The sequence below is a fragment of the Amphiura filiformis genome, chromosome 17 (assembly GCF_039555335.1).
Source record: "Amphiura filiformis chromosome 17, Afil_fr2py, whole genome shotgun sequence".
Taxonomy (NCBI): Eukaryota; Metazoa; Echinodermata; class Ophiuroidea; order Amphilepidida; family Amphiuridae; genus Amphiura; species Amphiura filiformis.
The window spans coordinates 34,577,465-34,604,760 of record NC_092644.1 but is presented as its reverse complement, the minus strand read 5'-3'; the positions used below and the strand labels follow the sequence as shown (position 1 = coordinate 34,604,760).

At 36.3% G+C, this 27,296-nt stretch overlaps 2 protein-coding genes across 3 annotated transcripts; both read right to left on the bottom strand.

The window, feature by feature from the left end:
• Nucleotides 1-469: 469 nt before the first annotated feature.
• On the bottom strand, nt 470-11,438 carry LOC140137164 (cytochrome P450 2B19-like). Its single transcript, XM_072158817.1, has 4 exons — nt 10,474-11,438; nt 9,254-10,135; nt 4,964-5,140; nt 470-654 (listed from the first exon to the last, which is right to left on the bottom strand). Exons 1-4 carry the CDS (start codon nt 10,499-10,501, stop codon nt 470-472), a joined length of 1,272 nt encoding a protein of 423 aa, XP_072014918.1. The 5' UTR covers nt 10,502-11,438.
• Nucleotides 11,439-11,809: 371 nt separating this feature from the next.
• Nucleotides 11,810-26,632, bottom strand: LOC140137679 (cytochrome P450 2A10-like). 2 transcript variants are annotated; one of them, XM_072159429.1, is made up of 3 exons: nt 26,186-26,632; nt 14,989-15,930; nt 11,810-12,359 (listed from the first exon to the last, which is right to left on the bottom strand). In XM_072159429.1, exons 1-3 carry the CDS (start codon nt 26,562-26,564, stop codon nt 12,175-12,177), a joined length of 1,506 nt encoding a protein of 501 aa, XP_072015530.1. In that variant the 5' UTR covers nt 26,565-26,632; the 3' UTR covers nt 11,810-12,174. The 2 variants fall into 2 exon arrangements, with proteins under 2 accessions (XP_072015530.1, XP_072015531.1); XM_072159430.1 differs by lacking the exon at nt 26,186-26,632 and adding an exon at nt 17,778-18,199.
• Between the last annotated feature and the right edge of the window lie 664 nt (nt 26,633-27,296).

The window sequence follows — 27,296 nt, the reverse complement described above, 5'->3', positions numbered from 1 at the left end:
TTAGTCTTTTATACACGACTATTGGCTCTGATTGTATTGCGTGCGGGTTGCTCCTTACATGCCTTAGCAACGACACATTTTTATCGGGAGTGTTATATTTAGTGGGACGACATCTCGAGTGAAACGAAAATCGTGTCCATGCGGCACGAACATCCAAGCGTAGGAAATACGTTTGGGCCCATCAACAAAAAACATCAAGGCCGCATGCATGGCTGGCAGGCCCGAGGCCTACGACTCCCTTACGGTGACTAAGCACTCCAACCGGGGTCCCAAGGGCCAGAGAGAACAAAAAATAAACGGTTCCTAGATATTTTTATGTAGCTTTTAAAAATTATAAAAAAATTTTTTTTTTAAATTGGCAAACAATATACATGATAATATATAAACAAAGATAGTGATTGTAATCCTTGATCTGAATTCCTGCATAGGTACTACATATATTAAACACAAAACAAGAGGATGCCATTATTTAGTCACGTTTAGTGACTGTCATTTTGTACGGTTCTGGATGAAGTACACCTCCGTCGATGGGTTTCAAGGTAGGCATCGGTGCGTCCTCAGATGTCTTCTCAAATTTGAACTGATGTAGAAGATGGGTAAAGAAGATGAAGAGTTCTTGTCTTGCGAGAGCTTCACCAATACAAGCACGGCGTCCTACAACATGTACAAGAGAGATAATGAAATGGTGAGTGATATAATTTTGCTATGATGTTGGAGCATATAAAGTCTGCACAAGAAGAAACGCAGCTGTTATAAATACGCCTATAGCTTCAGAAAGGGAGCTGTAACTAGGCGAGTTTAAAAACAGGCGAGTTAAAGAAAAGCCAGTTAAAAAGGCGAGTTACCCCCCACAGAGATTAGGTTTTTTGTCAATTACCCCCACAAAGTAAGCTATAGGCGAGTTACGACAACACCAACAAGTTACACCGGCGAGGTACGACAACACCATCAAGTCCTGCAAGCGAGTTACGACAACACCGTCAAGTCCTGCAAGCGAGTTACGACAACACCATCAAGTCCTGTAAGCGAGTTACAGCAACACCATCAAGTCCCATTGGCGAGTTACAGCAACACCATCAAGTCCCATTGGCGAGTTACATGTAGGACTTGATGTAGGCTTTTCCTGTGAGGTCTTCAATGTTTTACCTTGTAATATTATAATATTAATTAATTATCCATGTACTACATACCAAGCTACTCTCACCATACTTGCAGATCTGTTAATTGATATATTTATTACATTGCTGGGCCTCTCTGCCAAGTGGTTCCTGCTTAAAATTATTATTTACTCCAAGATTACCCAATACATTACCCTGAACATAGATGCTCTGAACCATCATTAATTACCCAGCATGTGATAATTAGCCTTCTTGACAAATGGCAGACAACAACAAATGGTGAGAATTAAATATATATAAAGCATTTGATATTTGAAATTATAACTCGCCAATGGGACTTGCTGTAAAAATCTTAACTCGCTTATTGGACTTGTCGTAACTCGCCGGCGGGACTTGCCGTAAACATCTTAACTCGCCGGCGGGACTTGCCGTAAAAATCTTAACTCGCTTATGGGACTTGTTGTAACTCGCCGGCAGGACTTGTTGTAAATCTTTTAAGATTAAGTTAAAATACACGGGTCAACCGTTCCGAATTAACTTAAAAAAATAACATATAACCAGTACATTGGGTGTAATAAAAAATAATAGCAAATCATGTTCTATGTTGGTTTGTCAAACTTCTGCATGTAATAATAAAGCTAAGCCGTCTAGGACGCTCAGTGTAAATAATGAATAATGGGTAACCAAGTCGCAGGTCACGATATATATATTGATTCAGCTGTGCTATTCAAATGTTTTACCATTTATTGCCATTTCACGTCAGTATTGCTTCAACAACAGCAAAATGCCATGTATAATATTATTTATTTACAAAATAATATCCTGTGAGTCCAGCATTCTATGTCATGATATCAAAACTAACAGACATGGCAGATTTTGGGATCAAGGGGTGTAACCATACATGTCCTCGTCTGCACACAGATAATTGAATACATGAATACAAAAGCCACCTAAGTCCATGGGAAGTGATTTTGAGAGAAAAACCTGTGTATCATTTTAATTCCTTCAGTTAGATTTACCTGGTCAATATGGTAAGTTTTACGTGCAAATGAGTGGATTAACCTGTATTAGGTATGACGATTAGCATTTCAGGGACTTCGTGGGGTTCATTTTAAATTTTGGACTTAGGTGGTTTTTTGAATCATATACAAAGACAACAATGTTAGAATGAGATTACCACTAGTAAGATAATACAAAATAAAGCGCACAGGTATGTATAATGTTGATAAGCATTCTGCCATGTAATATAAACCACACACTTTCCTTTATTAAACCCATTTTTTTCAAAAGTCACTTTCTAGCAATGAATGTGTTACAAGTGGACTTTTATACATACTGGATTTTAATCAATGTGTTACAAGACTCAAATCATGGAATTGGGTGATTCTTTCATACATGCTATTTTTCACATGCTCAATAGACACAGAGGATGAATTTGAGTTGTTCTTTCATACATATGACAGGCCTATGTAAAGGAACACTTTCCCATGCTTAACTCAATTTGGTTTAAGTATGGACTTAGGTGGCTTTTGTATTCATATATTCAATTGTCAATATTGTATACTCATTAATCAGTATCCGTAGCGTTGATTTCACGTCTGTTAATTTTCGGTGACAGATAATCTGATAAGCTACATACATGTACGATGATGACATGATGATGCGGATATTTGGACATTGGATGCACATCCCTTTGCAATATTTTATACGACACAAGTTCCCATATCAATCTTTACGGAAAAGAATCAATATGATTGATGGCCGTATCATTCGATTTTTGCTGAACCATGAAATGGTATCAGCCTATATGAGTGTATGTTACTAGCTTACTAACTCACTAACCATTTGGTCTGAAATGGACATATCTCTAAATGCCACGAAGGTATGACCCATGAGTGGTGTCATATGAAAGAAGAAAACATAAAGAATATAATAAAAATATTTCCAAACGTCAGAGGTCATCCAGGGGTCACAGGGGTCAAAAAAGGTCATTTTAACCGAAAATGCTCCGATTGAGCTTGAATTTAAATGCAATGATCCTTATGACATTCTAAACATGTTTAAAACATTTTAAAATTTATTTAAGGTCATTAAGGGGTCATACAGGGGTCAAAGGTCAAGTTTTTAAAAATGCTCCAATTGAGCTGAAATTTATATGCAATGATCCTTATGACATTCTAAACATTAAAAAAAATTAAAATTCATTTAAAGTCATTACGGGGTCATAAAAGGGTCAAAGGTCAAGTTTTTCAAAATGCTCCAATTGAGCTGAAATTTATATGCAATGATCCTTATGACATTTTTTAAAAACATTTTAAGATTCATTTAAGGTCATTAAGGGGTCATAAAGGGGTCAAAGGTCAAGTTTTCCAACATGCTCCGATTGAGCTGAAATTTAAATGCAATGATCCTTATGACATTCTACACATGATGAAAATATTTTAAAATTCATTTAAGGTAATTATTTAACATTACAGACTCCGGTGACAGTGGTATACGCCTACTACAATATACTGTCGAAGCCACATGGTTCAGCTATGGTGCGGTTATCGCTCTAGTTATGCATTGTGAAGCAACATCAAGGATAGCGAGACACAAACCCAATCATATTGTCACTTTTATGAATAGCCTGGTGGTGGAAAACATATGGTATAAGTGCTATATGCTACATGTATAGTCGTGTTTACTGACGGGTTGAAAATTTAAGGTGTCGGACCTTCGAAGGGCCAACGCCTTAATGCAAAACTCCATGTGCGTCGACATGACGGTTTCGGTCAAGACTTGGGAGTGTACGTCGGATACGCGTATACGTGTCCCAATAAAAATATCCATCAGGGAGGGAAGTTGTTCAACAATATTCAAAACCAAAATAAATGCATAAATTGCTAACAAAATATGATGAGCCCGTTTATCTTTCAACCTTGAGTGAATTTTGTATTGGTTTTGGTTTCAATGCTTTCGGAAACAATTCCAAGTCTGACATTTAATACTTGATGAACGTTGAATAATGTGTATGCTGTCAAATTAATAAAACATGTTCTGAATAATTTGGTTTCTGCAAAGGGCGATCTGCCCCGCCCCGTCCTTCACAAAAATAGATTCGCACTTGCCGTCATATTTGGGCTAGCGAATCGGAATGTTGCTCCCCCTCCCCTTCAAAACCTGGATCCGAACCACCCAGATTACTGCCATTAATTATGTTGCTGCAACACAATAATATTGTAAATGCATTTTTGATATTTTAATTTTAAGATCAACTTGCATTGACTTAATTATGTGTAGTTCTCGGTCATCTCAGTAGTTTGAAAGAAACCGATATTTATTCACGATCAACGCTTAATTACTCAAATTATTATATGAATGCAATTATTATTAGTCTTTTATACACGACTATTGGCTCTGATTGTATTGCGTGCGGGTTGCTCCTTACATGCCTTAGCAACGACACATTTTTATCGGGAGTGTTATATTTAGTGGGACGACATCTCGAGTGAAACGAAAATCGTGTCCATGCGGCACGAACATCCAAGCGTAGGAAATACGTTTGGGCCCATCAACAAAAAACATCAAGGCCGCATGCATGGCTGGCAGGCCCGAGGCCTACGTCTCCCTTACGGTGACTAAGCACTCCAACCGGGGTCCCAAGGGCCAGAGAGAACAAAAATAAACGGTTCCTAGATATTTTTATGTAGCTTTTAAAATTATAAAAAAATTTTTTTTAAATTGGCAAACAATATACATGATAATATATAAACAAAGATAGTGATTGTAATCCTTGATCTGAATTCCTGCATAGGTACTACATATATTAAACACAAAACAAGAGGATGCCATTATTTAGTCACGTTTAGTGACTGTCATTTTGTACGGTTCTGGATGAAGTACACCTCCGTCGATGGGTTTCAAGGTAGGCATCGGTGCGTCCTCAGATGTCTTCTCAAATTTGAACTGATGTAGAAGATGGGTAAAGAAGATGAAGAGTTCTTGTCTTGCGAGAGCTTCACCAATACAAGCACGGCGTCCTACAACATGTACAAGAGAGATAATGAAATGGTGAGTGATATAATTTTGCTATGATGTTGGAGCATATAAAGTCTGCACAAGAAGAAACGCAGCTGTTATAAATACGCCTATAGCTTCAGAAAGGGAGCTGTAACTAGGCGAGTTTAAAAACAGGCGAGTTAAAGAAAAGCCAGTTAAAAGGCGAGTTACCCCCACAGAGATTAGGTTTTTGTCAATTACCCCCACAAAGTAAGCTATAGGCGAGTTACGACAACACCAACAAGTTACACCGGCGCGAGGTACGACAACACCATCAAGTCCTGCAAGCGAGTTACGACAACACCGGCAAGTCCTGCAAGCGAGTTACGACAACACCATCAAGTCCTGTAAGCGAGTTACAGCAACACCATCAAGTCCCATTGGCGAGTTATAGCAACACCATCAAGTCCCATTGGCGAGTTACATGTAGGACTTGATGTAGGCTTTTCCTGTGAGGTCTTCAATGTTTTACCTTGTAATATTATAATATTAATTAATTATCCATGTACTACATACCAAGCTACTCTCACCATACTTGCAGATCTGTTAATTGATATATTTATTACATTGCTGGGCCTCTCTGCCAAGTGGTTCCTGCTTAAAATTATTATTTACTCCAAGATTACCCAATACATTACCCTGAACATAGATGCTCTGAACCATCATTAATTACCCAGCATGTGATAATTAGCCTTCTTGACAAATGGCAGACAACAACAAATGGTGAGAATTAAATATATATAAAGCATTTGATATTTGAAATTATAACTCGCCAATGGGACTTGCTGTAAAAATCTTAACTCGCTTATTGGACTTGTCGTAACTCGCCGGCGGGACTTGCCGTAAACATCTTAACTCGCCGGCGGGACTTGCCGTAAAAATCTTAACTCGCTTATGGGACTTGTTGTAACTCGCCGGCAGGACTTGTTGTAAATCTTTTAAGATTAAGTTAAAACTAGCCGATGGGACTTGTCGTATTCTCAGCAGGGGTCACTCTTTAATCTCTGCAGGAAGTAACTCGCCAATCTAACTCGCTTTTCATCTAACTCGCCCATTCTTAACTCGCCATTTACCTGTCCCCCTTCAGAAACAATAGTTGTTTTCACAACGAGTGGATAAGTGCAGTTAGCCAAACCGACGAGTATCTGATTTACGTACGCACGGGTGAATGAAAGATGTCCTTGAATTTTTTCTAATGGTCACAGGCCGATTTACTTGTTGTTTATGGGTCAAATTCACAGTTACTCCAATTTGAGGCAAATTGTTCGCTTAGAGGTTTCAGAAAAAGATTAGTCTAGGTAGCATGTTACACAGCAAAGAGTCATAAGATATGTATAATTTCATAGGATTCAATGGAATTGGTATTTATTAATCATCTTCTGAACTTGACATCGCAGATAGTAAAAACTATTCTTTTCCTGAATCCCTTGAACTTTAATATTTCACCCCTGCACAGCATGCAAATTGACCTTTGACCTGTCGAGCCACATAACTTGGTAACTATATGTCCTATGTTCAATTATGTTACATTTTTGTGATCCTTAGACCCAGAAGAATAATTTGACATGTTTTTAGTGAATTTGGAGCATGTTTAATTTTAGCCCCTATATGGGGTCACGAGGTTCCAATATAACTTGCCAGGCAACCCGAATTAACCAAAATAATCATATGGAAAGGTTTCTATACAAAAACGATTCTCTTATTAACCATCATGCGCGCAGTTTCCACCTCGATACACATGATCACATATCGTCGGGTGTATTACATAGTGACGTATGTTGATTTTTGTCATTTTTATGAAAATTGGCCAATGTATTTTAAATAGTGAGTAGTATAATATTACCAAGATTTTAAGCTCAAGTTTGCATAATTAATTAGTTAATTAATTATGTAAATGACGGATGTTGATATATTACATTACCCGACGTTTTACATAGTGGCGTATCTAAACATCCGTCACTATGTAAAACGCCGTTTACTCGGAAAAACAACTAAATTGTATGGCGTATCTGTCACATCCGTCACTATGTAAAAACATTATTTTTCAATTTGAACGTACGTAATTCAATATTGTTCATTGAAACCTACATGATTTCTTGACGGATGTTGATAACTGGGTATAAACCAAAAACTTTTACGTAGAGCAGATATTCAATGGATCATTATTTTAGTAAAATATCACTTTTAATAAATTTTTAATGGTTCGAGTTGATTCGACAATTATTTATAGACATTATTTCAAAGCTTTACAATATAAAAGGGATGATTAAGTAATAAAAAATGAAAATGATTCTTTTTAATGAGTAGGTTATTGAAAGATGATCAAAATATGTTCAGAGGCGTTTAGAGGCGGCTCCAAATTTACAGATAATACAGTGTATTATTGGTAAATACTGAATACAATCATTGGCGTTTTGTAAAAAGAAGTTACAGCTTGTGTGATTAGCTATATCATGAGAGTGAGTACTAGTAAGATCAGGAGTAAATACTCAAATACAATATGCCATGTATGTCGTGGGCACTCGTGACGAGTCGGTTTTATCATGAAAAAGCGTTTAATAATAAGCGTAAAGAACCGACGGATGCTTCGAAGTCCTTCCTTGATCCGACTTTTATGCGCAAGACATAGTGACGGATGTGTGACGGATGTCCATAGATCAACACGAGAGACCAGATTAGCGTGCGCGATATTGGCGCAAGACATAGTGACGGATGTGTGACGGATGTTAGGGTGCAACGTTTTCACGTTTTTACATACTGACGTATAACTATGTAATCATTTTACTGATTTAATAGCGAATAATTCTTCATGTGATAGATGTTTCAAGATACTTGAGATACTAGTTTTTTAAAATACAGCAACTTTTGGAGGATTTTACCTGACAGTGTTCTGCTATGGTTGATCACAAATCGGCGTACTCTTTGATCGCTTCTAACTCAAAAACTTTTTTTCTGGCGAAGTTTAACATCCGTCACCATGTAATACACCCGACGATATTTTCCTCCAGCTTCCAAGCAGAGAACAACAAGCAGTGAATGTCTCCACCACAGTCTTTGATTACACTACACGGTTGAATGCATAGCAATGTGAGAGCTGTGGAGCTTCTAGCTGTAAAATGGGCCTCTTTGATTGGTTTGGTTTTTGTCGAAACCTCAAGTGTTTCCTTCATCCAATCAGAATTTTTTTTATATCAAAACGCAATTCAATGTTATAGCAAGCCGAATGTGGTAAATCTGTTGAAAACTACCTATCCAAGCACATTTTTTGACCAAAATGTAGGTTTTAAATGTCAAAACCTCAAGTGTTCCTTACAATATTTGTCAAAATTTATGTCATTGAATGACAAAGCACACTTATATTGCCCATACACTAGAGTCACTAAAATGAGCAATGGCCAATTATCTTTAAATTGCAAATCTTGTGCAAAATGCTACTATTTTCGGCTGTTTTGTCATACGGTTGCAAATTCAATGAACTATGACTTTTCTAAAAGAGCGCTTACAAATTGATATGTTGGTTGCCAACTTTTGCGCGAACTTGCCGCTAGATGTTTAAATTAAGCACATATTTCCAAAATAGAACCAGTCTATCAGGATTATAGTGCTCTATTTAATCTGATTCAACTCGGCTTGGAACCTATTTTTATTCGACCTATATAGAATGACGTCACGAAAAGTATCACACACCAAATATTTTACGTAACATACGGAGTCTGTAGCCACTCTTATGCTAGGTTTCGTAATGTACTGTACCATGAATACCTTATTGACCTCCATAATCCATCTACCCATGGCAAGCACAGAGAGCGGTACAAACAAATGAAGGCTTTGGAAATTTTGTTCATTGGAAGAAAGGGGGTTTTGCACTCAGAATTGGTAAATCCTTAAAGTAAACTTTAAAGGTATTAATACACTTCAAAAAAATATGCAACAAACAAAAAATAACAACACTGACACTCACCATTATAACATAATTATTTCTTAATGCTATGCTTAGGGGTTGTGCAATAATTTATAAGCCGTTGGTAAGATTTTCAAAAAATGTCCCAAACATGATCGTCTCCCCCCCCATCGGCCTGCAAACAAATTTTTGCGTTCTGGTCTAAACTCTTCTGGGTCTCCCCATATTTCACGACTGTGCATCACTGCATACAAGTTAGAGATTACCACGCTTTTCTTTGGGATAGTGTAGCCACGGAAAGTTGTTGTATCCCCTGCTACATGAAAACCCGACAGCGGTACGAGTGAAATGATTCGGTGAAGCTCCGCAAGAACGGCTTGTGTATAAGGGAGATTCGGTTTATCAGCCAATTTTGGTAACCGGTTACGACCGACTACCGTATCGATTTCGCGATGTATGCGATCCTGCACCTTAGGATATCGGATAGGGTATAGACTGCACCATCGAAGTGTAGTTGAAGTGGTTTCTGTTCCCGCTAAGAAAAGAGTTAATATTTGTCCGACCATATTATCTGGATTGTGGAAAGAATTAGGATCATTTGATTTGTGAAGCCGTATTTCATTCAACCACAAATCGATTACGTCATTCAAGTTGTTGGGGTCAAAGTTTTTACGATGACTTTCAATCATGCTGTTTATGAATGCCAGTAGCTCATCAACAACTTGGTTCAATTCTTGCTTCGCTTTACTTGGGATGTTAATTGGGATAAATACTTCCAAGCCACCTTCCCCTAACAGTTCAGATAGACGATTCAAAAGACTCGTAAGCCGATGAATGCGCTCGTCGGTAAATTCAAATCGGGTTCCAAAAGCGACTTTAGAGATGACGTTTGATACAGCATTATTGAAATGGCCTGTAAGATCGACAGATTGGCCTTTAAGGTTGACTAATTCCTCGATCAGTTTTGTGGTTTCTTTACTTATGGCCTCCTCAAAGCGAGATGTACCAACTCCAAATTGACGGAAGCAGGCTAGAGCAAATATCCGGTATTGCCTCATGTCATCCCATTTGTTAACTACAAGCAATTGATAAAACATAGAACAGAATAAGTCAAATTGTTGTGATTCACAATCTCGTTTCCCTCCCCTTTAATGATAGCCACTACATTATGGCTAAACAGTTTACACCTTGCTATAGCGGTGTCGAATGGTGATAATAATAATAATGATGAAACGAATGAAGATTGATGATAATATCGATAATGATGAAAGTGACGTTGCGTACCATTCAAAGTGATTATTAATATCAGCTAATAACATACGAAATAATAATAACATGGCAATGGTTAGAGGATGGTCGAACTGGTAATCAACTTGATAATTTATTTGCCTTCCTCATGTTCACTATACTTACACATTCTGCCAAAGATCTTGACAAGCATCTTATTTTCGCCTTTATCACTCAGTTTAGTATCTTGAAAGGCTTCGCGTATTGCTTCATATTCATTGCGATAGGCATCCCAAGTGCTGTGAACGAAAATACTTGTCCATGTTTGTTACCAAGCCGCATCAAAAACTTGTAAAGTGGTTCGCCTTTGTAGAGCACGTAAGCGATGTTGGGAGCAAAGCCAATGTAAGGAATTGGAGTCCATGGTCCTGGCGGTAAGTTGCTCTTTTTGGAAAGAAATAAATACACAGTCACAAGTATGACTACCAGAAGTAAAATGTTAGCAAAAGATGATCCGTAAATCATCGATAGAAAAACTGAACTTGCTGCCATTTTGGATTCGAATAGCCTGACGAAGTACTTCCAATATAATCATGATGACGTGGCACACAATGGAGTGCAGTAACTTGTGCTATAGCATTGGCATTGGGGCATACCAATCATCCCTGGTCATTCATGCATGGTCCATTGGTTCCAAATATATGACAAATCACTCAATGCACAAATTTTCTGCCAATATACAAGGTGAGTCAAAAAAAAGTGCAATAGAGCAAAGAATCGATATTTATGTAAGAACCAAGTTGAACTTTCCCATTATTAAAAGTTTCTATAAATGCCACACTCAATTGTCACCTTCTGTGAAAAATGAAGTGATTCACAACTACCGATATCCAATTTCATTATTTGTCCACGAGATACCATGTATTTTGAATGAGAGCACACAATGCAAGATAAAGGCACCAGCTCTGAAACTGACTTTAACTTAAGTAATTTTCTGTTCAAACAAAATTTATAACATTATTTTAAGTCCTTCATACCTCCCTCGACTCCAACTTTAATTGCAATATGTCCAACTTACTTGATATTTTGTAATTCACTAAACTTCAATTTTGCGTGCAATTCATTTCGACATTTGAAAAACCCGCCTACACATTTGTATGGTTTTGATAGAGAATAAACATCTTTAAAGTAAAGGTAAAATGAACAACAAATAATGTTCCTTTTACTTAAACAAGACTAAGGCCAATAACACTTTGGGTGCTCCATTTTATTTCAATGCCTTAAAGGTTAAGAAAATGGCAGTTGTTCCAAATCTTCCTTACTCAGAGTGAGCTGATATTCAAATTTTAGATGTTTCATGGACAAACATTAAAATTGGGTTTAAATTAATTAATTAATTAATTAATTAATTAATTAATTAATTAATTAATTAATTAATTAATTAATTAATTAATTAATTAATTAAACTGCCTTTAATGAATTCATCCCATGAAACTATTTGAAAAGAAATTGCTAATTGCAATTATAACTCTTTATTGAAATTTTGATATATGTATATGTTTTTAAAATATTAATCATATTATTTTAAGTGTGGAATGTGTCGATGTCTTTGATTTGCAAATAAAACTCTCCATAGGTAGAGATTGAATAGAAAGTAAAGTATTTATAAAATTTATTGCAGTGTTTCTACTTTTTCATACATGGAAATGTTTGATTCAAATTTATAGCCATATCAAAAACAGTCAAATAAACTTTACAGAAAAGTGAACCAAAATAACATAGACAAAGACCGCGGTGCAAGTTATTTAGAAATCCAGATGACTTATCCTTTAGAATCTGATTTTCTGGATATGTATTACCGAAAACACTAAAAAGAGGACACCAGCTTTAGTCACGTTTGGTGACTCTTAGTTTGTACGGTTCAGGATGTAGGACAAGCCCGTCGATTGGTTTCAAGGTAGGCATCGGTGCGTTCTCAGATGTCTTCTCAAATTTGAACTGATGTAGAAGATGGGCAAAGAAGATGAAGAGTTCTTGTCTCGCGAGCGCTTCACCAAGACAAACACGGCGCCCTGCAACAGAAAGGATAAAAATATATTTTATCATAGAATAAGAAAATGTCATAATAGGCATATCTACGCTGGATAACAAAATGGTGACGAAGGAAATTTTAAAGATGAACTGTCAATGACTGGCTAACAGAAAAACTTTATTTGGTTTCTTTACTAGTTTGGGTTTAAACGCTTTGCTGAGTTAACTAATTCGTCCAGACATTTCCGCGCATATCAAGCTTTCCTAGCATAAATTTGATTTTCATGATTAGCAATAATATTGTATTTTTACTTTTCAGAAAAGGGGGTAATGGCGTAAATGTGATATGCTGTAGAATCAGTAATATCTTTGCTAACATAACAAATTAACTTGGTTTATTTCCTAGTTCAAGTTCCGAAACGCTATCCCGGATTTTACTTAATCGCCAGCGTTGTGCCACTTTTTGCCATGTTCGCACGTATCCAGTTTATACCACGTAAAATGAACGTTCATTCTTATCATCAAAGATTTTACAACAAAAGTAAAGGTTTTCATGTTTTTCTTTCACTTAATTGACATTAGTAGATTTATTGATTAAAATATCACTTCAAATACCCCATAGTTTAAAATTAGCCATTTTAAAAGCATTGACCAGATGGTTCATGACTCAACTCCATCCAGTCACATATGCTACATGGCACACCGACACCGCCTGGCTAATAATTATTTGGTGCAGAAGGGACACTAAAATGAATACACGGGATCGATACACGTGAATTGCTATGCACGATTTTGATATCAGACGAAAATCTTCTGATACCGGGTTAGAAAATGATGAATATCTCCCGTCATGATTTTTTTCTCAAGAAACCAGATTTGGTCTCATAAACTTGGAAATACGTGTTGAACAGATATGATAGTCGCTAGAATGCGCTTTGAAAATTAGCCGTGCGCTTTGAACTCAAAATTTGACCATTTTATATTGCGTTGGTCCTGTTATGGACTACAGCGTGTAGCGTGTAGTACAGCTGCACTCACTGTAGGCAGTATAAAAGTCGATGACCATTGACCTCAATGGGGTATACAAGCTTAATCACGCACAACCAAGATCGATTACCCGGCTATTGTGAGTAGCCTTAGTTATGTCCCTCGACTAATTATTAGTTTAAAAGAGCTTTAAAGGTTTGAACCAAATGGCTAATCGTGGCTGTGGATTTAACCTACCATGGCGATTCCTGCCATGAAGATATAGGGTCGAAGACACTGTGCATGGTGACACGAAAGTGGCCCAAGCTGTTGTAGGACTACTTAACGCAATTGGCCATATCCTCGCTTGTAGACTGCCAATTTGATTGAAACAAAGCTTATGTAGTAGCTTACCAAATTACCTTGACGACCAAGTAAAACTAAATGCAATCAATAAGTGAAATGTTTGCCTCATACCTGGGGCGTAGCAAGCGGATGGTTAGGGTGGACGAAATCCAGGGCCTGAGCAAAAGCGAAATTGAAGTGAGTTAGGGATAGGGCTGATAAAGGAGATGTTAAAAGGGCCCGCACTGCTCCTTGTCCATGGGCACCCGAGGCTCTTACTACGCCTGCGCCTTTGTCTAATACTATTTTTTAAGTTGTATAAATTGTTTCACTTCAGTATAATCTATCTTGCCATCAAGTCATACAAAATACAATAATAGGCAAACAATGGAGGGCTGGTCAACAGAGAGCACTGTTTGGGAATATTTGGCCACCCTAGAAACAATGCAAGGACAAGTCGATGGATGAGAAGACAGGACAAGTGCGACAGATAACGTATGTTAGCATAGACGAAACAAATGCGAATCAAGACTATTATACATTGCGAAGTATAGGATAATAATCACAATAAATGTGTATACTACAAGAGGTTACTGATAATTTGATAACAAATTAAGCTTTTAGATTGACTTAAAGATATATAGGTGGTCAGATTTTTTCGTATTGTGTTTTGTACCTCACATTGAGGCATGTACCAAAATAATCCAATTCCCAAACTTTGAGGTAAATTACATCAGCTGTTTTGATATTAGAAGTAAAACCTGTTTCACAGTGGCCGATAGAACGGTATGTGTGTTATACCACAATTGGGGATGAGGCTTCCCTTTTTCGTTCATAACATCTAAACAGAATATATTTTGGGCGTAAAATCTCACAGTGATTATGAAAAAAATATGAGCATTCTTGTGATGCCAAAATCGCCATTTTTATAGAAAATATTGAGGGGTGAGGCTGTCGATCAGGTTATCCATCTTTAAATTGATTGAATGGTGTTGAATTACGAATACAAATATCAATGTCGTTCCATGACATGAGAGTAATGGGACCTTGTCTTGTGATAGTATTTCGTGCACAATCTGTAACAAAATTGGTTGGGCGATACAAATCAGGAGACCTGATCCCATGATAATCATGAACGGCATTAACGAAATAACCAGAATGACGGTGTTTTGAAACATATGGATATGATAAACGGTAAGAGTTTTAAGTTTGGTAAGCATGGGTGGTGTATGTGCAAGGAAATAGGAGTCAGTTATAAACGCATAATACAAATTAAAATTGTTACGGTCACCTCAAATAAAATGACAATATCGAATGTGAGGCAAATAAAACTCAGTATTAATCTGTTTCATTACCTACCTACTCCAAATGGAATCAATTCATCCGGTTCAAGAAAGTTACCATCATCATCCAAAAAGCGTTCTGGTCTAAACTTTTCTGGGTCTCCCCATATCTCAGGGCTGTGCCTCACTGCATACAAGTTAGAAATTACCACACTATTCTTTAGGATGGTGTAGCCACGGAAAGTTGTCGTGTCCCCTGCTACATGAAATACAGACAGCGGTGCAAGTGAAGTGATTCGATGAAGCTCCGCAATAACGGCTTGTGTGTAAGGGAGATTCGGTTTATCCGCCAGCTTTGGTAACCGGTTACGACCGACTACCGTATCGATTTCGCGATGTATGCAATCCTGCACCTTAGGGTATCGGACAAGGTATTGACTGCCCCACCGAAGTGTATTTGAAGTTGTGTCTGTACCAGCTAAGAACAGAAGTAATAATTGTCCGGCCATATTATCTGGATGGCGGAAAGAATTGGGATCATCTGATTTGTGAAGTCGTATCTCATTCAACCACAAATCGATTACGTCATTCAAGTTATTGAGGTCAAAATTTTTACGATGACTCTCAATCATTTCGTTTATGAATTCATGCAGCTCATCAAGAACTTTTTTCATTTCTTGCTTCGCTCTACTTGGGATGTTGATCGGGATATTCATTTCCAAGCCACCTGACCCCGCCAGTTCATTTTGACGATTCAAAAGATTCGTAAGCCGATGAATGCGTTCGTCGGAAAGTTCAAATCGGGTTCCAAAAACGACTTTACATATTATGTTTGATACGGCATTATTGAAATGCCAAGTAAGATCGAAAGCTTGGCCTTTAAGATTGGCTAACTCCTCGATCATATATGTGCTTTCTTTACTTATGGGCTCCTCAAAACGAGATGTACCAACTCCAAATTGACGGAAACAGGCTAACGCAAAAATCCGATATGGTCCCATGTCATCCCATTTGTTATCTACAAGAACACAATAAAACATAGTTCAGACTAAGCTAGTTAAATATTTTGATTTCACATTTCTATTTTCTCAGCGAGTGTGAATAACAAAACAAACACCCAATAAATCATGGTGAAATATTAAATTTACACCTTGCTTGAGTAATGGAAGAATGATGGAGATATGTCGATGATGGAACACGGTTGTTTGATATCATGTAAACTGCAGTCATTTTAAAGAAAAAGTGAGTAATGATGGCGCTATTTATCTTAAATCTTGTTTGCATCTTTAGAAGGGATAGACACTTGTATAATCGCATTAGAACATCAGAAAAAATACTAACAAGTGGCAAGGACATTGTTTATCATGTAATGTAAGGAATAGCTAATATTATTTGGGTTATTTGATTTAAACTGTATATAAATATTGCCCTCAATTTGCACACAAAATGTGCAGTTTACAGAATAAAAATTACCACATTATGAATATATAGAATCTATGTTAAAAAGAGCTATAAAATATGTGCGTATTCGTGTGATAACTGTTGGTATTGCCAAGGTCTAGAATTGAACTGATGTTGCGTATCATTTAAAGTGAACATTAGAGCCATAATTAGACTACCCTGTAGTCCACTTGCCCATTGTGCATACTCTGGATATTGTATTTAAGCTTAAAACTCTGATTTAATTAATGTGTGCACAATTGATAGATTTTCACATCTGATCAGTCACCCTACTCCCTCTGTTTGTTAGCTTCCCAAGTGGACTACTGACATTGCCTTGCGGTTAAGATTTTTAACACGGGACTCTATGGAGAGTTAGGCCAATTTCTGGCCTAACTAAAATTGTCCATGATGTAATGCATCTTTAAATGGATCTGCCTTGTGATTGGTCGCCCATACCTCGCTATGGTTTAAATCGTCTGGGCCCGCGCCATTACCATTAACTACACCGTAAACAACTGTCTGTGGTATTTGCGGCCCTTTTGTGTTGACGCAAAAGTTAATCTCTTATCAAACATCTAGCGCGTCCATGCTTAGTACTTGTGGTTAATGGACTGATAAACAAGTATGCTTGACAGTGTGTTTTAAGAGAGCAAAGTCCAGGGGTAAAGTTCTGCTTACAATTCAAAGTTCATAGTCGAAATTTCCGAGATTCCAAAATCAGAATTGTTCAGTATTAAAGTGAGCCGTTATAATTATGCAAGATAATGTTGCATTCAATTACTTTTATTGTCACTAATCATCTGATATTTTTAACTCTTTATGACCATGTTACTATTGAATACTTTAATTTTAATAAACATCAGTATAATTTTGAGTTCAACGAAATGGATTCATCATGACTAATAATAACATATTTTTAATAAAATTCGACTATGGCATAGTCTAAGCCATAATCTACGATTTGCGAATTTTAAGTCGAAATATCTAGATAAAGAACCCTGGCTATTTTGGACGTTTTACGTGGAGTTCTATGTGGGACTTTTGTCTGAATTTGGCATTATGTCAGTTGCTCTATTGACCTGACAAACATAACGAATTTAGCTGATTCCATTTAGCATGTTTATGTGTAAGCTGGGACATGTGTAAGTATATGATAATTGATATAGGCCCATACATATGTGCCAAAAATCAAGTTTGAACAAAATTAACAAAATTCCATTGTATATTGCTTTTACAACAACTAATAACTAATAGTAATGGCAATGGTTAAGGATGGTGATGTCGATGACGTTGATGGTGATGGTGGTGGTCATCGTCACCGCCATCGCCGCCGCCGCCGTATTGCTGCTGCTGCTGCAGTTGCTCTTTGCAATTTTAATCGAATTGAAACCGATTTCACAATTAACACCAATTTCTACTCACTAGTTTTGCCAAAGGCCTTGACTTGCATTTCATTTTCACCTCTATCACTCAGTTTTGTATCTTGAAAAGCTTCACGTATTGCTTGGTATTCATTCAGAACTACAACAGGCATCCCAAGCGCTGTGAACGAAATTACTTGTCCATATTTGTTACCAAGCCCCATTAGAAACTTGTAGAGTGGTTCGCCTTTGTAGAGCGCGTAAGCGATATTGGGTGCAAAGCCAATGTAAGGAATTGGATTCCATGGTCCTGGCGGTAAGTTGCTCTTTTTGGATTGAAAGAAGAACATAGTCACAAGTATAACAACCAGAAGTAAAATGTAGGTAAAAGAAGATCCGGAAATCATTGATAGAAAAACTGAACTTGCTGCCATTCTGGATTCGAGCCCGACGATACAAATATGAAAGTAAATCCAATATAATCATGATGACATGGCACACAGTGTAGTGAACCTATGCTCTAAGGGACTGTAGAATAATTATGAGCCTCTGCTCGGGGGATAAAATGTCCAAATGGCCCGCCAAAAATGATCCCCCCCCCCCCTTGGCCACCCGGATAATCTTTGCCAACACCTCCCCCGGGGGAGGCACTCCCTATCTGAAATGGCAGGGATGTGCCTCGGCCATGTTAAAAGTAGGTTAGCTTTCAGGTCAAATGTACAATTACAAAAATATGGGGTTTATTCAGTTATTTCAGTACACAACCTGAAAAAAATGGGGTCATTCGGTATGAAATAAAGGGGGCCATTGGGGTAACAAACTGTAAAATTGGGGTCATTGGGTACAAGATTGCCAAAAAGGTGTTGAGTACGAGTACACATAAATACCGGTAAGTGCCAAAACTGCGAAAAAGAAACTTGGCCACCTTGGGAACTTGAAACAATTAACAATTGGAAACAACTGGATGATTGAATTTGAAAAACCATTATTTCTCGAGGAGAACACAAATACCACCTAACGTTGGGAATTAAAAATAAAAGGGGGGGGGGAGGTCATTGGGTAGCAGGAAATAGAAAAAGGGGGGTCATTGAGTACCTTATTTTTTTTGCGCAAGGACAATTTTTTAGGTCTTTAGAGCATTTTATTTTAAGAGCACCCCATGAATGTGTGCCAAAAACTGATGGTCCCTCCCTCTCGGCATGCTTTTTTTTGCACGCCAAAATGTTTTGCCCCCCCCCCTCCCCCCACCCAATTTACCCTCTCATAAATATTATTGCACACAGCCCCTAACCAAGGGCGGCACCGGGTCATACCATTCATGCATGTTGAGTGCTGTGCTTTGCAGTTCATGACTTGGTATAGCCAGTTTATCCAATTGCTTATCCATTGAGTCCAAACATATGGCATATCACTTAATGCACACATGTTCTCCCAGAAATAGGTCCTGGGGGCACATTAATCGGTAGAAAACAACTTTTTAAAAAGCGAACACTTACAGTTTTCTCTCTTTGTAAAATATAATTGTGACTACTATTTATTCCCAATTTGTATAACTTCATATTTTGTTTGCGTTAAAGTACAATTTAATCGTGTCTTGTTCTACTTTAGCTTACTTTCATGATAATTATATCAAAATATTCAATAGGCCTACGTTACAATAAATATACCAGAAGTACAGAGCAAACACAAAAATGTTCTTAAAGGTGAGTAACCTTGTTGACAGCCTCACGCCCCCCCAGTTTACCCCATCAAATGCAGATTTTGATATCAGATGAAAGCTCATGCTTTTTTCATTACAAATACGTTTTATAACATATTCATGATCTTCATAATAAATCAACATTTAAATGTTATTGAAACTTTTGAATAAACATTTTAATGGAAAGTGACCTGATATATTTGGAAAATCAAATTCTTTAAAACTTAAACTTACGTATTACTTTAAATGCCACCCTTTTTAAAATTCATGCAAAAAGAACACGTAAATGTTCCTTGTAAATGTGACTAAGTCCTTATGGAATTATTTGCATTTATAGAGCGATTATGTAATAAATTGATACCAAATGAGAGATGCTATTTTTCTAATTCACATAAAAATTATTTAAATTAGGCGTTCCAAATCGGTATATGTCCAGAGAAATCATCAAAAAACTGTCAATTGTTACTTTTTTTTAATATGGCATTTTGTCAGTCGCTCTGTTGACCTGACAAACATAACGAATCTGATTCCATTTAGCAAGTTTAGGTGTAAGCTGAGACATTTCATTGTACATTATGGCTTTTACAACAACTAATAACTTATCAAATAACAATGACAATAGTTGAGGATGGTGATGTCGAAGACGTTGATGGTGATGGTATTGGTCATCGTCGTCGCCATCGCCGCCGCCGTATTGCTGCTGTTTTGTATCTTGAAAAGCTTCGCGTATTGCTTGTATGCTTGGTATTCATTCAGAACCACGACGGGCATCCCAAATGCTTTGAACGAAAACACTTGTCCATGTTTGTTTCCAAGCTTCATCAAAAACTTGTAGAGTAGTTCGGCTTTGTAGAGCGCGTAAGCGATGTTGGGAGCAAAGCCAATGTCAGGAATTGGAGTCCACGGTCCTGGCGGTAAGGTGCTCTTTTTAGAAACAAAGAAAGAAGAAGACTGCTGTCCCAAAAATGACAAGCAGAATTAATATGAATATGGAAGAAATAGAGGATCCTGAAATTATCGAAAAAGCAAACGAACTTGCTGCCATTTTGAAATGAGTGGTTTGATGAACAAAATAAGACCAAATTTCCTTGGTAAAGTTCAACTCAGAGAGTGCAATATTCTTAACTGAGGCTATAGGAATTGTTCAGTATTAATGCCGAAGGCAGCCGGGAGAAATGTAGCGGGTTATGTGATTATCACTTTGACAAACAGGGGGGTTGTTTGATTTTATTTTTCCAAATATTATCCTGTTCTTGCGTAGACTTTGCAGTGACAATATCGACCATACCATATATAATTGTGGGATGGTCCATACAAATCAATCATCCTCCAAGGTTAACGTGTGTACAGGGTGTATCAAAATGATTGGTACCGGCGACTTTTCATTTTTGCAGATTTTTTTTACTATGTTTTGTACCAGTTTGGGGTTAATTGTTTACATATTTGAAATGATAATAGTTTTATCTTCTCTAAGAATTTTAGATCTTAAAGATAGCACATTTGGTTCAGAAGTTACGTAATTCTAAAGGAAAGTAGGTGTTTTACACTTTTCATCGTAACGCTGGATCAGTAGCCCACCATTTCCAAGCTGTTGCGCTCTATTTTATAACAAATACCTGTCAAGAATGATATTTATGTTGAAGATCTTGGAAATGTTTTATTTTTTCCTTGCCTATTTCTTCATTCACGATGTGTTCTAATCAATATTTATTGGTTGAGACTGAGAGTAATGTCAAAGCCGTAATACCTTATTGACTTGAATTAAGAGCACGTATGCAATAAACATTTCAAGCAGTGAACATATTCACCTTCTTGTTGTGTATAAGTAAAACCATGATTACGCCGATCTTCGTTTAATTGACAATAGCTCCCAGATGCATCAACCTTTCATCGTCAGATTATTAGATCAATAAGTTAATATATGCCCCTTTCTATTTATAGTACAAAAACAATATTAATTAGCAATCTTATATTTTTGATATATTTTTGAAAATGTCACATGTCTCGGTACCAATCATTTTGATACACCCTGTATATTGGTTTCTGACGCAATAAACCTCATATTTGGATAATTTAGCATAAGATTTAGCCCATTTTTTTTCTCATTTTGCACCATATATCAATATACTTTAAGAAATGTTTTCTACCCCATCCCTACATTGTCAAAAACGACATCTACGCCACTGTAACATGCACAACCCACTCACTCCTCATGTCCTCCATGCCCTGAACCACCACACCTGCAAACGCACATCTATACATTGTCTCATCAAAAGTTTGGTAGTGACGTAGATGCACATTTCGCTGAATATTTATCTCGAAGGGTAAAACATGTCGTACCATATCGTGGTAACTTAAGTTAACCCTACCCTAAATCTATGGACCATTTCATATAAAGATCGGAAAAGTTCGGAAAACCGCGCTATTCATTCAGTAAGCTATAGGAGGTCAAATTGTACCCAAACTGGCGAACAAGAAATGTTATGAAATACGGTACCCTTTTGCGCGAAAATACAGCCTGAACATGGGGTCATCGGTTTAAATATTTTACTAGTATATTGAGCTAACACCTCAGCTACTTGGTTTTTCACAATAAGATGTCTTAGAAAGAAAGAAATGATCAAATGTCGTAATTTTTCGTCAGTTTATAACCTTCTTTACAGAACGTTTGTTTTGATGCATCACCTCTTCCACAAGTCAGTATCTTCAAAAGACATACACACGCTTGATTGTATAAAAGTATCCTAGGCAAAAGTACCTTTCTCGTCCATAATTGACCGTCGAAAGTTCCTTCGGATTAATGAACCTTCGGAGTAATGACCCTTCGGAATAATGAGCCTTGTTGTAAATTAGGAGTATTTGTTTTGATGCATCATCTAATGAGAATCATAATGAGAATTATCTCATCGCTTAGTGCATCAAATTGATCACGTGTTTGCAATTTTACAGCATTTTTCCCCAAGGGGAGAAATTTAAAGGACCTTTAACCTCAGCAGATGTTTCAAAATGGCGTCACACCCAATTCAGCCCCTTTTCCACCAAAATGCACCCCGATCATGTAAACAAGTCAAGTAAGGAATGGATGTAACCATGTAGGATGTTTCGTTACCTTGGAAACATCACACCATAGGTTGTGGTCAATATCTAATGGAATGGGGGTTGACCTTTATTGGCCAATTTTGTCAATAACAAAGCATTTTAGACAGTGCAAACGATTCCTTCTTTGACTTGTTTTTACATGACGAGCAATTTGAAACCATTTTCGTTGAATTCGCGGCCAAAAAACGACCACCCCCCCAAAAAAAAATTGACCTTTTTGCTTATATGCAATGAGAGGAATAATTTGATGTGCTTGTTAACCAGATTTGAGCAACTGTGTTGACCTTTAACCTTGAATATGGCCGGAGTGCCGGGAATTATTTTTGTTAGCATCTTGAATGTGCTATAGGACCATAAAAAGAAGCTAAAAAGGTTGGTTTGGTAGCGTCCTGTGGGGGGTCATCATTAACTTCCCGTAGATACCGGACTATTGGTTTTTAAATTCATGCCAAAAATCGGCAAAAAAACATCGGCAAAATAAGACCATTTTTATCTAGAAACACTGGGACATTGTGATCCAAGAATAATCACTTTCATGAAATATGGTTCATCATATCTGATGCATGGACCAAATTAGAATGATTTCATCCCCGAAGGTCAGGTGGGTTTAAAAAAAATTCAAACAAAACTATATATTTAACATTGATTTTCAATAATACATGTATCATTGTCACGCCAACAGAAAAAGCAGATATTGAAATGGAATTAATAAGTTGGTGAAATGTATACAATTACAGTACAAATTTGATTTCACGTTTTAAAATGTTTTTGTTAAATCTTGTTTGCATCTTTAGAAGGGGTAGACACTTGTATAATAGCATTAGAACATCCGAAAAAAGACTACCAAGTGGTAGGGACATTTTCAAGACATTGTTTATCATGAAATGTAAGGAATAACTGATATCATTTAGCTAATTTAAATTTAAAATGTGTGTAAATATCGCCCTCAATTTGCAGTTTATGTGCAGTTTATGTGCAGTTATAGAATAAAGTCCGTACAGTGAGAATTAAAAATAGGTGCTTAAAATATTTCTATCCTCTTTAAGTTTCAGCCATACTAATGACGAGGAAATTCCTCCACAAAAGTAAAACTGGTCGAGTCAAAAATCTTGTGCAAAAAGGTTTAGTTTTTGGTAATCACATTCATTTTGAAAAAAAAAAGAAGTAAATATTGCCTTACAATGCCTCTGGCAACGCCCTTTCTCCCCAAGTTTTCAATCATCGTGGGGAAAGCCTTGCATTAGTGAACCAATTGTGTACTTTCATCAAGCTTTAAAAAGTCAATTAAAGGATTTACATTTAAAATGAAAACCTACCCTTCTAAATAACATTTTCTTTTCTAATTAAAAATTTAGATGACGTCGAATAAAAAAAATTTCAATTTTCAATTTTTTAATTTTTAATTTTTAATTTAATATTTTTAATTTAATATTTTTAATTAAAAAAATTACAGAGATTGAAATTTTATGAAATTGTAAACACCTGTGTGCATTTTATGCAACTTTCCAGACTTTTTATGCGTTGTTGCATTCTGATTAACAATTTTTAAACAAAAACATTAACTTGTCATTTCGTGAGCCAGGTGTGTACTTTCACCAAGCTGTAGCTAAGTAAAAATAATGACAAGTCAATTAAATTTCCGTCTATATAATTTTACATATATTGTAATTTTATGAAAGTGTAGGCACTTGTGTGCATTTTCTGTAACTTTACATAGTGTTTATACGTTTTTGCATTCTGATTAACAATTTTTAAACAAAAAACCGGTAACTTGATATTAGTAAACCAGATGTGTACTTTCATCGACCTGTTTGGATAACACGTTTATTATTTGAAATATTCTTAAGGGATCCAAAATGAGCGTTTATTGCGTTTCGACAGTTTTTTGTGGGACATAAGAGCACCTCAGACCTATCGAATTGCATTCTGAATACGAAGCATGTCTTTCTGATATCAAATAATTTTCATTTTTTTTAAATCACAATATAATACAAATTTTATGACAAATTATAAAAATTTGATATTTTACACATTTTTGATATATAACAGTCCTCGAAGTAAATTATATAAATCTAATGATATATTCTTAAAGTGTATGTAGCAGGGAGGAAAAGCCGACGGTCAATTGAACAATTTGACCTTTCATATTGAAGATATGGATTTTTTTCCCAAAAAGACCTAATTTTTTTTGGTGTTTTGGAAAACAAAATCCATATCTTCAATACGAAAGGTCAAAATTTTCAATTGATCGTCGGCTTTTCATCCCACCTACATACACTTTAAGTATAAATCATCAGATTTACAAAGTTTACTTCAAGTACTGTTAAATATCAAAAATATCAATTTTAATGATTTGCCATAAAATGTGTATTAAATTGCGAATTTCAAAAAATCAAAATTATTTGATATCAGAATGACATTCTTCGTATTCAGAATGCAATTCGATATGTCTGATGCTCTAATGTCCCAAAATAAATACTGTCCAAACGTTCATACCCCAGCCCTTAATCGTATGACCAATCGTGAAAAATATTCTTAGAAACAATAACAATTTGTCCTTACGATGATATTACGCAAACATTTGGACAAATTGTAAATGATAATAATTGTGATACTTTTAAAGCTTACATTTTAGAATACAAGTTTTGGTGTACCCCGAGGGTAAATTCGAGGACCCCTGTTATTTATATTATATATAAACGATAATAAATACTTAAAGAATTTTCCAATTTATCCTCTCTGCTGATTATACAACAATACCATTCAACTTTAATAAGAATATCATTAGTAATGTGTTTTTAAACTAAGAAAATATTGTTACGCATCGTGAACCGCCATCTCAAATGTCAAAAAGAAATCTATACTTCACTAATTTGAGATCAAAAATGTGTCACCAAATTGAGTGATTTATTTTTTCCCAGAAACGGGGGGAAACATGCCCTCGAGCACCCCCCGTACCCACGCAATGCTTGGACATTAAGGCAAAAGTAACTATAAACATTCCATTTATCAACGTGCAGTGTCTTTCCCCCCTAAAATAGCCCCTGGGAAAAGATAAATAAATAGAAACGAGAATGTATGTCAAAAATAGCTATAAAATTATATGTGTATATTAGTGTGATAACTTTTGGTATTGTCCCGGTCTAGAATTGAACATTATACAATGTTTTGATGGAAAATTTAACACATAATCACATCAAACAACCGTGTGAAACTGATGTTGCGTATCATTTAAAATGAACATTAAAGCAATACGGTAATCTACGATTTCCAAATTTTAAGTCGAAATATCTAGATAAATAATCCCTTGGCTATTTTGGACGTTTAACGTGGAGTTCTATATATGTGGGACTTATGTCTAAATATGGCATCATGTCAGTTGCTCTATTGACCTGACAAACATAACGAATTTGGCTGATTCCATTTAGCATGTTTAGATGTAAGCTGGGACATGTGTAAGCTTTACAAATGTGCCCAAAATCAGGTTAGAACAAAATTAACAAAAATTCATTGTACATTATGGCTTTTACAACAACTAATAACTTAATAATAATGACAATGGTTGAATATGGTGATGTTGATGGTGATGGTGGTCATCGTCGTCGTCGACGTCGTCGCCGCCACCACCGTATTAAATCGATTTCACAATTAACATCACAATTTCTACTTACTAGTTCTGCCAAAGGCTTTGACTTGCATTTCATTTTCGCCTCGATCACTCAATTTTGTATCTTGAAAAGCCTCACGTATTGCTTGGTATTCATTCAGAACCACGACAGGCATCCCAAATGCTGTGAAGGAAAACACTTGTCCATGTTTGTTACCAAGCTTTATCAAAAACTTGTAGAGTGGTTCGCCTTTGTAGAGCGCGTAAGCGATGTTGGGAGCAAAGCCAATGTAAGGAATTGGAGTCCATGGTCCTGGCGGTAAGTTGCTCATCTTTTTTGAAAGAAAGAAGAAGACTGCTGTCCCAAAGATGACAAACAGAAAAAATATGGAAGAAAAAGAGGATCCCGAAATTATCGAAAAAGCAAATGAACTTGATGCCATTTTGAATTTGAGTGGTTTGATGATACAAATATATGAGACCAAGGTTCCTGGGTAAAGTCCAACTCAGACAGTGCACTATTGCAAACTGAGGCTATCAGAATTATAAATCTAAAGGCCTTGTTCATTATTAATGCCGGGGTGCCGGGAGAAATGTAGGAGGTTATGTGATTTTTACTTTGACCAACAGGAAGCTATTTGATTTGATTTTTCCTGATAGTATCCTATTCTTGCATAGACAGTGCAGTGACAATATCGACCATACCATATATAATTGCGGGGTGGTCCATAGAATCATCCTCCAAGGTTAACGTATGTATTCTGACCAAATAAACCTCATATTTGGATATTTAGCATAAGTGCCCAAGTTTCTATGTTTTCTAATAATCATTCACACTTGAAAATAGGTATGGGTGTAATCACTTATGACACTCGGTGTACAGACATGCGTAACTTTAACTTCGCTGGCTACACTTTGGAATAAAAAGCCAACGGCATTTTTTTAAATATATATATTTTAAAGAACGCTATCTTGAGATGATATTGATTTGTGTAATTATTATTTTTCATTAAATTGCTTGACTCGAGAACAATCACGATTTTGAATTGATACATAATATTAGCCAAATTTATGAAAAATGCAAGTTTCATCAGGCAATAAACTGAAATGTAATATAATATATAATGTACGATTGACACATCCTGGAGGAATCATGAGCAGAATCAGTTTGGAGT